Genomic DNA, 13,189 nt, shown 5'->3' on the forward strand with positions numbered 1-13,189 from the left:
AGAATTTGGTCAGTGTTTGAGCACAGGCTGGTGGTATTCGTGCAAACTATCAGAACCTTTAAATAAGTAACAAATGTCATATCTTGTGCTACAAAGGCCTGGCTCCAGACTCATAGCTGGCATGTGTTACCTCAGGGATTTAAAATACATTTACACACACAGGCACTTAAAGTCAAGCCTGAGCCCTAGAGCAGAGCTGTGGTTCCTGCTGGTACTGGCAGTCACCATGGGGCGACAGGTGGGGGATTGTGAACTTTGTCGTTTCTAGGCTAACAAAAGGATGGCTCATTTACTACAGCTTTTGATTCCTTACTGGTGCCTAAAAGCTCTTAACTGAAGAACAACCAAGGCCCTGGACATGAGCAGGGGTGTCAGGACAGGGACTGACTTAGACACTGCTAATAAATATAACAGTACCCAACACGAAACTGACCAAAGTGGAGGTTCTGATTTGGTGAAGAAGCCTTCAAGTTAAGAGCCTGAACCAGTGCAACGTTAAACAAGTGCACATGCATTTTAGAAGCAAATAATTCCAGCAGGGATTCACGTTGCTGTGGATACAGAAGGAAGAACAGCTCAAAGATACTGGTAAAGCAGGAGAGATTAGAGTATCTAGGGAAATAAGTAAAAGGTGTTGGGTTTCAGTGCACAGCTCTAGAGGACAGCTACAAAAAGAGTCTGAACACCCTTGTCCTCAAAATAAAACAGGGCTATCAATTTGCTGAGCATAATCAAAAGGACACACAGAAAAGTTTTAGTACAGTTTTTACATATATTCTGGTATTTGTGAAACTGTTAGAATATTCCTCGCTCATTTTGCTGGATTTTTTTTGCCTGATGTCTCGCTACTCCTTTTTTCTTACCTTCTGTGTGTGGCATAATGATGGAGGCTTAGATAGTGGAAACTAGTTGAACAAATAATAAATTGTTTTCATTAAACCCTTCATTATCACAAGTCAAATCAGTTTTGTTACAAAAAATAACATGCAGCAAAGTAGTCTCTATGAACCCAAGCATTTCAATTTATTTGAAATCTTGCATTTTTTAAGATTATTTTCCCAGTCATCAATAAAAACTAAAATAAAGGAGTGACAGAAGATAATGCTTTATCTGCCTCCTAAAACTGGTAAATATGTGAAATGTTCTTGTGTGGATATAATCTTTAAACAACAATATCTGTCATTACAACCTACCCAAATGTAAGGTCTTAATGACACTGAATCCTCAAGCTTCACTGCAGCAAAGCCCTATCATTCTGAAAATGGTAAAAAAAAAAAATCTGATTTCAGCACTAAACGCTGAAAGGTATGATGTGATAAAGTCTTGCATTAACAAAACTTTGAAATCAGAAAAATCTCTGTCCTAAAAAAACCAAAGGAACACTAAGATTTTTGTGGGGACTAAGGAGCCCAGAAGCAGAGATGATGATAAAAGAGTACCAACAGGCCACACATAACCTGTGTTCAAGGCACAGGAACTCAGCATTGCCCAGGTGTCACTCTCACTGTACAAGGCAGATGGAGACAGTTCTCTTTTCCCCCACAAATATAACAATTTATCCAAAGCAGAACTTTTTTCTAAGGAAACGTTTTAAGAACATAGCAATTAGGGTGTGACTTGGAGAAGAGACTTCTCCAAAAGGAAAAGGTATTTCCCAGCTCCACACCAAACTCCAGCTAGAAATGCCGAGCTTAACAAAGGCTGCCCGTACAAATAACTAGAAAGAACCCCATTCACTCAAGTTGTCCCTCCAGGATAAACGTGTTACTCAGCACTACAGCCTTGCCTGGAGCCCCTTTTCAAGCAATGTGTTCCCATGTTGTCTCTCCACTTAATTCCTTTACCAGCCTCAGTATTTTCCTTTCCCTCTGCTGCCTCTGCCTCCCCAGACAGCTTTGGCTGCAGCAGCAGCAGAAAGATTTGTCATTTGTATCAACACCTACCAAAAGCACCTCTTCTCCAGAACCTTCTCTGAGGGCATCAATCACAGCCCCCAGAGCAGGATTCCAGATTCACTGCTGACCAACAGATGTCCATCTCAAAGTTATCCCTTTTCAATTACCAGTAAACGGTGGATCAATCTTAGGAAAAAGTGTTAAGACTGTGAATGAATTTGCTCAACAAAAGAAGGGATAACAGCACAGTGTTTACTGGGACACTTGTCAATGCAAGGTTCAAGGAGGGGCTTTTCACAAAACCTGGCCCATGACAACTCTCCCTCTCTCAGCAAAATATTTCATCATGCCCCAGTTTCTTCCTCCTATTAAAACAACTGGGTGCCTTCAAAAACTTCTATTTTGATGAAACAGTGCTTTGTACTCTTTTTTTCCAGAAGCTTCCTGACAGGTTTATTGGCAATTTTATCAGATGCTGTCATCCTAAGAGCAACCTCTAAGCCCAGGCCATGAAAGATACCACTGTCACCATTTTTGACATCTTAGTCAAAGGGTGAAGGAAATGCTCTTTAATGGATTCCTGCTAACACCCTTCAAGGATGCTAAGAGTGCTTCTCTCTTCACCACTGGTAGCTGGGTCTCTCACCAAAGTTTGAACTTGATAGTTCACTACTTAGTAACAATTACATCAGCAAGTTATCAACATTATTCTCACACTCAATCCAAACACAGCTACTAGAAAGAAAATTAACTCTATTCCAGCCAAACCCAGGAAACTCCTATCTCAGAAGCTGTTCCTCTCCAGTTAAATTTGGATTCTTCTGCTAGTTTATAGGAACTACTCCTCTCACTCCTCCCCCTTCAAGCAATCAGTCCTAGATTTCCTTCTTTGTGGTTATTTTACTGTGGTTACGTTGCTTGTCTCTCATCCTCTGTGTTGATCCTTTTACTAGACAATGTAACTAAACACACCAGCGACTCTGACTTCTGTTGCCTTCCAATTCCTTTACTAATTCCTATTTTTTTTAGGTGGCTTTACATCAGTCTACCATCTTGATTTCTCCCTGAACATTACCAAACATGTCTTTTTCCAGTTTCTTCTTTTAAGAACTCCCATCCACCCTTGTAACTCATTACTCTGAAGCACCTCAGCCCCCTCCTATGGCTGTCACTGCTTGTGTCCTTTCCAGTCACATCTCACTTCCCAGCAACTGGTTTTGGTTACAAAAACTAGAACATCCACTCAAGATCTGTGGCATTTTCACAATCTAGATTACTAAAATGGCAAAGTTCCTACAATCTGAATTGTTCTGTTTGTCCTGTAACAGGGCAGGGAAATCTAAAGAGCTCTTTTCCTTTCTCACTCAAAACACAGCCAAATCAGACCCATCCATACCCTTCCACAGCTACAGCATTCCCAAGGGCAGCCCTGCCATCCCAAATCTAAGTTAGCATTGAGTCTGACCTTATCAAAGCACCATTCAGCCACTGCTTCATTGAGAGCACTTCCTTCCTAAAATTCCAATTTCAATTCCACAAGTGTCCTAGCATTTAATTTTCTTCAAAAATGGCAATTATTTTTCTGGACAGAAAATGAGGGATATCTGATGATGGCCTTGGTAATTACAGCTTCTTGCTGTTTGATCACCTTGCAGATTCCAAACCACAGCTGAGAGACATCAACAACATTTTCCAAAAAATAAAAGTACTATAAATTGGGCAGTAAAACTAAAGTGTGGTAGAAACTTCACCACTTTGCCCACTGCTGTGTGAGTGCTTCAGTGAGTAAAACACAGTGCAGATTGCTTGTAGGACATTTTAAATATTACTAGCCAATTACCCACATTTAAAACTAAGGTAGTGGGGTTTTTATGGCAGTATACTACACTCCTGTTTTCCAAACTATTGCAGAGGAGATAAGTATTCTGACTCCATGATGCAGCCTGGTGCAAATCTGGCAACACTGCCTTCAGAGTGGGCACCCTCAAAATGTTCCCAGATTCCACCAGGCAGATGCCTACCCTTAAATCTGGAAGGCTTGAGGTTTAACCACATGTGCTTCTCCTGCCAGCAGGAGAACAGAAAACTCATCGAAGTTGCACATTCTGAGGTACCGCCCCCAGTGCCAGGTCCTCATGATGTAAGGCTGGCAGCCCAGGAAGGACAAGGACACAACTGGCAGAGGAGTCAGCTGGGCCAAAACTCCTGATTCCAAACATCCCTCCTTCAATTAGTGACCTCCATGCATCAACACCCTCACTTTGGCCCTCAGAATACACACAAACAGGAATCAAATACACACTAATTACTAGTGGGAAGGATCACAGCTTAGCCAGACAAGTCCTTTTTCTTCACTGCAGCAGCCTGCACAGTCTGCTGTGCTTCCAATCCAATCCTCAGCAGACTGGAGACTGCTCTGGAGGGCTCAGCACTGCATCTCCTCTACAGCTCTGTGAACAAACTTCAAACCAAGCTAAATATGAACAGAAGAGCAAGTGGTGACATCTCCTCCCTTGCTTTGGCAGACAGCTGGAGAACCTTGGTGCAGTGCTTGCACCAATCAGAGATACCAAGTTACCAGGCTCAGAGCTGTGGATGTCCTGCTGAGTCACCAGGAGGGAATGACTAATGCAGCCCAGCATTCTATAAAAACTCTTGTGATTCATTCCAATTTTAAGAAGGCTTTTTATGAGAAAACTACTATTTCCAAGATCAGCTTTAACACTCACCAAGTTCGGAGTATTCAAATATAAACAGTAACAAGAGAAAATCTATAAATACTTAAAAATTTCAAGTGTGAAAGAACAGCTGTGGTTCAGAGAAGTGTTTGCATATGTTCAAAGGAAAAGTATTTCAAGTTGAAATAATCTTATTTAAAACTACAGACAGTCTCAAAAGCAAGACTGTCACTATAAAATAAGCCCATATTAATGCTAATTGAGTCTTATTTTCTGGAAGAGGCTGTTAGGAAGGCTGATCCTAACCCACATCCTCTCCCCTGTTTATGCCGGATATCAGTCACTGCCAGTGTTCATTGTGATGCCGACTGCGCAACAAGGCCAGCTCTGACCCATCTGATTTATCTCTGTCACAACTTGAGCTGCGCTCACCAGAAGCAATGGAAGGCGACAATGACTGAGGGATGCATGCTTGGTGACACTGAACACATGGCCTGGGCTCAACTTGCTCTGAAGGGAAGACAGAGGGAAGCACACCTGCATCAGCTCATGCGGCAAAGATAGATAGGACAAAACAATGGGCATCACGAACCCATTCATTGCATGTTAGCTCTGTGATCACCAAGTAAGCAGCACTAACTATTTAATTAGTCAACTAATTAGTGACAGGCAACATGGAAGGCTTCAGACATTCCCAGACAAATGCAAAGATAAAAAGCCTAATTAACCAGCAAGCATTATGCTAACTGCAGCCAAACAGGGCAGATGTGCAAGATATTGTGTCCCTTGGTGCTGTCAGATAAAGGAACCCTGTTCAAACCCTGCCACCTCGGCGCTGATCCTGGGTACCCCGAGCTCCCAGTGGGAGACACTGTCCAGCAGCAAAAAACTCAGGCTTATTGTGCTGGATTCCAATTCCACTTCAAGAAAAAAATTCAGGCCTTTGACAAACATGTTCTTTAATCCATCTGGTTCTTAAGTGCAATAATTATTTTAATGCACCACAGGGAGAAGAAAATAAATTTCATAACTATTTCATGTGAAATATTGTGATTTTAGGCACTATTCATTTATGGCTATCTCATATAGCATATTATGTATATTCCAATATCCTCAGAGAACAAGTCATTGTTTACATCAGGGTTTGGATTAAGGAGTTTTTCAAAACCGTGGATTAAAAACAGTTTTCCCTATAATCGAAGACAACAGTGATTTCCCCAGCTATATGCAAAGAGGTGGATAAAAACCAATAGGTTCCCTGCACTGGAACCAGTGACAAGACACTGGCGGGAGCAAGCTCCAGGATCCTTAAGCCAAACTTCCATCCCTGCTGTCTGTGTTTGCATTCTGCTCCAGGAACCAGCCCCTGGGATTAAGTAGTAACACTGGGGTTTGTAATCCTGTGCACTTCTGGTCTAACCCTGCCGTTCAACCCATCCCTTTGAAAATAGCAAAGAAATGAAGGAAAAAAACCCAAAACCAACCAACCAAATAAGAGCCCACCCACAGTCACACCTGCTCCCCCAGAGCCACTGTCACACTGACAGCTGGCCAGGCACTAGGCTCTACCCTTGCTACTGCAACACTGCTGCCTCCATCCTGGCCCTCTGGTAAAAAGTCAAAAAATCCCTGTGCATCCTTGAGAAAAGCAGCTCTACCGCTGAAAACATATACCTGCACATGCTGCTTGAGCAGCATGAAAAAGTCTAAAGCTCCTTTGGGATTCGGGTGGGTGAGCAGTGGTGCCCTGGCTGCTCCATGGCACTGCTCCAGGAGTACTGCTCCCCGGGATGCGCTGCGTGTGGCACAGTAGGAGGCATCCTGCCACGAGACACCAGAGCTCATTCACAGGCTCATTTCTCTGCTTAATGAAAAATGTATTTCTTCAGTCTCAAAGAAGTTGAAAACACTCACAAAATTGAGTTCTAGTAATTGCCACATCGGTAAGTAAATTACATTTGTGTGTTTCCATGGTGACTGGTAATGTAAAATAATTAAGTATGAAGAAAAACGATGATAAAATGACTTCCTCTTTTTAAGGATTAGGGCTCACAAATTGATTCAATCCAGCCATTTTTAGTGCATGTAACCTTTGCAAGGAATATTAGAAAATTACGAGTAAATTAAACTAGGTTGTTTTAAAAGGCCTTCACATTGATCAGGAGGCGATTAGCTGCTGACGTGAAAATTAAAAATGAATCTTTCCCAAATTTATGCCTCTATTAATATAAATTCTGTGACACTGCACTAAGTGCTGCCTGCTGGCTGAGTAATTCTCCGATCAGCACCCTGTGTCTGAGGCCAGATGCCAAGACAAGCTCAAGGAAGACATGTCCTGCAGCAGCTCTGCTGGAGTTTGGTTCAAACTCAAGGCCTGGCTGCAAAGGCTTGGCCAAGGGAGCTCCAAGGGCAAAGACCTGTTCACCACAGACTCAGCTGGCACACCTGGAGCACAAACACACTCTGGCTTCCCCACAGTGCTTTATAATGATATGGCAGCAACAAAGGGCACAGTGTGAGCAACAAGAAATGGGTTAGAAGCTCTAAAGGACAGGTTTAACTGAATTTGGTGTGAACTGAAAGCCTAAAAGGTTTTGTGAACAGGAGGATGAGAGGAAACTATTTACCTTGAGATGGGATGCTTTACCAGAAGTCAAGAACTAAGAAAAGGGCAAGAAGCAGAAATTTTCTTCTGCACTGCTCCAGCAATACAACATCTATAAAGCACTTCAAATTACTCCTCTCTTGATGTATTGAAAATATTATTTGTGATGTTATCAATGTTTCTTGTAGAAATACAAACTCCTGGTTTAACTGAAAAAAGAAAAAAAATGGCAGCATTTTCCATTCTCCACCCCCCATAAAAGCACCAGACTCTCTCAGTTCTTGTTGCATCTTGTTGTAAAAGTCATGTTCAGATTTTGAATTTTATATTCTTTTCTGCAAGTCTTTCATGACATTTCTAGCAAGTGTGATTAAATGCTGCATCAAAGAAACTGCATTCTCACAGTCTGACTCCCCAGTAAGCCCCTTGGGAGTACAACAGTGAGACATCAGAGAGAGCACCCTGTCCTTGTGCTGGGATGGCTGTTAAACAGCACAACCCACCCACAGGTTTCCCTGCCTTAGACTTAGGGAAGGGGGAATTCAGATAGGTTTGGGATCCCACCAGGGATGACTGGCTTTAAAGGCCAATACTGCTTGGGAGCACACACCAAGGGCCGTTGACTCCACCTCCCACCACAAGATTGTGGTTTAAGAACAACAGCCAAGGCAACTTCAGGTGTTTTCAATTCTCACTTTTAGCATGCCTTCACCTTAAGGATCCATGTGCAACTGGGAGTTGCTTGGAATCCTGCGAATCTCAAGGCATCCAGGATGCCAGCAGCTCTCCCTCCATCCACAGGTGCTCAGACATTTAACAGCCAGTACATTGAGACAGACTCAAGGAATGCTTTAAACGCAAGAAACAACCACCTTCATACAAAAGGGAACACATCTGTTGAGGTTTAAGTCTCCTGTAGAATTTTTTCCCCCTCCCAAGTTGCTAGGAGACTAAGTGGTGAGTGCTTAACCTGGACAAAAGAACTGATAACCTAGTTTTGGGGGAGGGAAAAAAGCTCCCGGAGAGAGCTGAGGGTGGGGGGATCTCGCGGCTCTTTTTCTTCTTCCGGGGGGAGCACCGATCGGGCCACGGCTGGCTGCTGGAGTCCACGGTTAACGAAGGAGTCTGGTCCTGGGAATTCTACCATCTGTTGTAGTATCCAGGAATTCGGAGTTTCTTCGCTGTCCTGCTGGATTTTGGGTGAGCCCGAGTCCCGCCGCTGCGGCTTCTCCAGCACTGCCACCTCTGCCTGCCGAGGACACCCCCTGCCTGCGGAGGACAGCCCACCGCGCCCGGCTTCCAGCCATCAGCGCCGGAGCTTCCACCGTTTGCCCTCGGGGTTCTTGGTTCTGTTCTACTATTGTTATAATTGCTGTTGGTTTTTTTGTTTGTCCTGTTATATTTACTAGTAAAAGACTGTTATTCCTTTTCCCCATAGCTCTGACTGAAAAGTTTTATTTTTAATCTTCCAAATTATAATAACACGGAGGGAAGGATTCAAATTCCTCATTTCCTAGAGAGGCCTGCCTCTCCATAGCAGACACCTGTCTTTTCAAAACCAAGACAACATCCTTTTCAGCAAAGAAAAAAAAAATATTAAAACTTACCAAAAAATCAGCGTTTCCAGAAAAGAGATTCCAACATCAGATGCACCAACCACCACAATTCTAGTGTTGATACACACTTTCGATTCCAACACCAGCTTTCGATTTGTGTGGTACAAAGAATATTTCAGCTGTAAGAAAAAAAACACATAAGATATAAAAATTAATTAAAAAGGTAGTCAAAGCCTGCTAGGAATCATTAAACTCTCAGTGGTGCATTACTTTGCATTCACACAAAACTTCTTATGGCTCACTGACATGACTAATACCTTTTTTCTGCACATGGCCCCAGTTAAGTGGTACTAAAATATGTGAAATATATGCACGTTTAATAGGTCACAGAAAATTACAAGAGCTGAATGGCCGGGCTTCTCCTGAGCAAGATGCTCTGGAATCCTTGCAGGAGAGGACTAAACACTTGCCTCTGCTATCACTCACTGCCATTTATCAAACACCTCAAGAACTTGTACCTAAACACTGCTAAGGCCATTTTTATACCTCCTAGAACACTTTTTATTCTTTCTGGTTTATTTATGGAAATGGTTTTACTTGTAAATTAATTAGGAAGTCCTATTTCAAGTGGTTTTGTGTGTTTAATTGAAAATTCCCTTTCCAAAATTATCCTTCTCTTTTCTTAAATACAGAGCAGCTACCTGGAAAGCCAGGTTGCCACATGAGTCAAGGAGTACCTCAATGCCACTGGGAGCAGTACTCCAGTCACAAATATTACTGTCATGCTGGTAGTTACTAATTTCAGCTTCCACACCAGTTCATGCATTGTGGCTAGGGGAATAAACTCCATGTGGGTTTTTTTTCCATGCATCTCTAGGGCTCGCTACCTAACAGAGATCCTCAAAACAAATATGCAGCTAAGAGACAAGAGATATTGCATTTGACATTTTTTCACCTTGACTATATTTAGCTTTCAAATTTCTGATGAAAGACAAGGAAATACTTTCCATCTCACAGTACAACACATTTTGCATTTTTCCTGCTGCTCTGGGTTGCCCTTATTCCCATTTTACAGCATGGGTAACTGCAGGTTCATAAACGCACTGGGAAGACCAATACAAAATGGAGCCACTTCTGCTATTTGTCAGGCACTTCTATAAAATCCTGCTGTAGCACTTAGGAAGGAAGCAATGTAAGGCTTCTAACATGTTCTCCTCTACTACAAATAGGAGACAGCACTAATAAAATTAAGTCCTCTAAATTCCTCCTGTGGGAAGTACAGTAGAAATATATTCTCTATATATCAGCTGACAGAGTAGCTCAATAGATGAAAAGTACTTTCTTTGAAAGATGTGGTAATTACATGGACCTTCTCAATAAGTTCATGGCACACTGAGATCCCCAAGAGATTTTTCATGCCATGTCTTTGCACTGGGGGAGCCCCACAGCTGAAATTTCAGCATAGCCTCACCACACTGTGGAACTCACTAGAGTTCTGTCCTGTCTCTTAAGGAAGCATTATGGATCAAATCCCTGCCCAAAGGCATGACTGCACAGCAAGTCATTCAGAATGCGGCAAAATTAAATGTCACCTTTGGTCAGGCAACGCTATTTTTTACTGCCAGATAAATGTTCTTTGAGCTACAGCTCACCACAGTGCAACAATGACATCCAGTGGTGAGCTAGATTCATCTTAGGGACTGGACTGCCCTGGGAAAATTGCAGAAGATATCTGAAAAGATATGCCAGCCCAGGATGGCTGCTTAACAGAGGTCAGCTAGGTGGCAGCCAGCACAGGCCCACAGTGAAAAAAGCCTAGGCGAGGGACAGAACCACCTTGCTGCTCCCAAACCAGGGCTATGCAGGACATCAGCAAGTCCCTACAGAGAACCTCCATAATCCCATTCAGAGCCCGTTCTCTGGGAATGGCTGAACACTCCTTAGATGAGGATCTGCCAGCAAAAAAAGGTTTAATCATAAATTAAATCATACAGACTACATCTGTAACACTTCCACATTTCAGAAACTGAAAAAGCCTCTTGTTTTTCTCTGAAAGTGTACATCTTTAGAAGAAATTTTAGGAAACGAGAAAAACCAGTGCCAAGTATTACATACACTCCCCCACTACTTAAAATCAAACTCGGACTGTGTTTCTTATAACACACCATGTGGTTATGCCTCAGCTACAGGAGTTGTTCCTCTGCCAATGCTGACACATGCAGAGCTCTCCCAGTCCCACAACCAGATGTGGAGGACTATGTGCCCTCACCTTGGTATTCACATTCCCAAGACTGGCAGAAAGCAATTCTGGCAGGCTGGATTTTGCTTCACACACAGACTTGCAACTTCCTAGAAAAGCAATTACTTCTGGAGGAAAAATGATTGATGTTTGTGTTGAAATGCAGCTCTTAATAAAGTAATAAAATGGTAGAAACCATGAAAAGAAACTACTTATAATGTACCTAAGCAATGAAAATAGTCAGGAATGCCAGCAGCAAACAGCATAAACCCAACAGACCTCAAGGCAATACCAAGCTCAATCATCTCCTTCTACTGCTATGCTGGTTGTTTATTTTAATGCATTGCAGCAATGAAAGCAGGAATACAATTTCCCTGGGAAGAGTTGCGTCTAATTTATGAAATGGCTTCTGTATCAGTGACATGAAGGCAGCCTATGAGTAGAATATAACCCGTTTTGTTCCCCACACAATGGACCCAGCACCAACAGCTGTCATGCTCCAGAAATCACCTTTCTACAGCGAAGTACACTAAACAGTCCCAGGGAGTGAGGAATTAGGTGGATTGATCCCATAATACTACTTACTTTAACAAAATGTCAGGACAAACAGCTACCTGTGTTTGCTAGATGGGTAATCAGACATGATAATTAATAGGTCAATAGCAAACTAACATGTTTATTTTGTATCCAATCTAATAAATAAACCAGCAACCATTAACTAATTCAAGTTAAAAGGCATTAATTGCCATTGGTAGAAAAGGCCTATGTAGCCCAGAAAGGAGGACTGTCTTCGGTTATCAAATGATTATTTGGGATACTGGCACCCCTGCCCCCCAATGCTGCTCCCATCTGGGGGCAGAGGGACAGCAGAACTGGCAGGGGTGGCCACAGGCAGTAGTAGCCCTTTGACATCAGCCCATGGGGCTATTCCTCCACATGGACAGCCAGGGCCATCACTTGGAGCCTTCAAACCAGAGCTCATTAAAATGCTGATGCAGCCCCCAATTGTTGACAACACACACTCTGCATGGAACCATGGCTTTTACTCACAGTCTCAGAGCACAACATGGGGCAGAGCAGTATTAATCTACGGCATCCAGAATTCACACATCCTTCTACCCCAAGCAACCAATGGAAAAAGAGTCACAAAATACTGATTAGATTTCAGCAAACACATTGTTTCCTTTGCACTTTCAAACCACATACAGCTTCATGTCCAGCTTTCCTGTTTGCCTTGTACATGCTTTGGGAGTGGATTCACGGTACATTTACCTGTGACTTTACATTATATGTTGATGGCACAAACTCACATCCAGAATATTTTGAGGCTCCTTTTAGTTCTGTTTTTAAACATTGGACCCTGGGCTAGCTGTAGGTTTTCTACATATATTTATAATAATTGTTCTACAACAGGTCAGGGTTTATAGCAAACCTTAGCTTCATTCTAATAAACAAAACCATGGAAACTGAACACCCAAAAATGTAAAAAACAAAAATTTGGACAAAGTATTTCAGCCCGACAGGAAGAAAACAGCACTGTGTTCTGAACTGGGCACTGGAAAGTCTATCTCAGTAACAGATGGTATATCAGAGCTGCTGCAGTCCTATCTGGGACTCCTCATGCAAAGGCTCCCTAATGCTGCAGAATTTGCAGCATCACAGAATCCTTTCATTTGGAAAAGATCTCTAAGGCCACCAAGTCTGACCATTAAACTTAGACTTGACTTTATTAGACCTGAGAACTCAGGCTTTGCCCAGCTAAACGCAGTTAAGTGCTGGCTGCAGTTCAAGTACCTTGCAGTGGTCCACATTTAGAAGAGCTGCTCAGAGCACTGCATGGCAAACACAGGGCTGCCTCATTTGTTATGTCTTTGGCATCTTCACTGATCCCTCACTTCTACTTGAAGGGGCCCTCCCAGCCCTGACTTGTGGGATTCTACATCTGCCTGCAGTGCTGTTGTTTTACTTCAACATTTGTTAGTGAGAAACCCCAGAGATAGTTACTGCTCTAGAGGATCCACATCATCTGAACTGTTACTGCAAAAACCGTCAGAAGCAGTGAAAGCAATTAACAAACCTGTAACGAGAGTAGTGCTGAGCTCAGCAACAGTGGCAGGCAAACAAGAAGGTCAGCAAACAGCTATTTTAATTTCAAGCTCCATTTGAACCGCAAGTTAAAAAAAGAAATGTCTATGTTTACCAAGGTGAGATGAACA

General features: G+C 42.6%; 1 protein-coding gene across 6 annotated transcripts in view; it reads right to left on the minus strand.

Annotated features, from left to right (window-relative positions):
• CFAP61 (cilia and flagella associated protein 61) overlaps positions 1-13,189 on the minus strand; it is a 97,344-nt gene that overhangs the window by 46,505 nt on the left and 37,650 nt on the right. For all 6 annotated transcript variants that reach the window (XR_005700086.2, XR_005700085.2, XM_040059547.2 and 3 more), the window contains exon 17: positions 8,786-8,913. Coding sequence is in view for 4 of the 6 variants with exons in the window: in XM_040059547.2 (XP_039915481.1) it covers positions 8,786-8,913 (128 nt within the window). In the remaining 2 variants the exon portion in view is untranslated. The remainder of the gene's footprint in view (positions 1-8,785; positions 8,914-13,189) is intronic.

This window comes from Hirundo rustica, chromosome 3 (assembly GCF_015227805.2).
Source record: "Hirundo rustica isolate bHirRus1 chromosome 3, bHirRus1.pri.v3, whole genome shotgun sequence".
Lineage (NCBI taxonomy): Eukaryota > Metazoa > Chordata > Aves > Passeriformes > Hirundinidae > Hirundo > Hirundo rustica.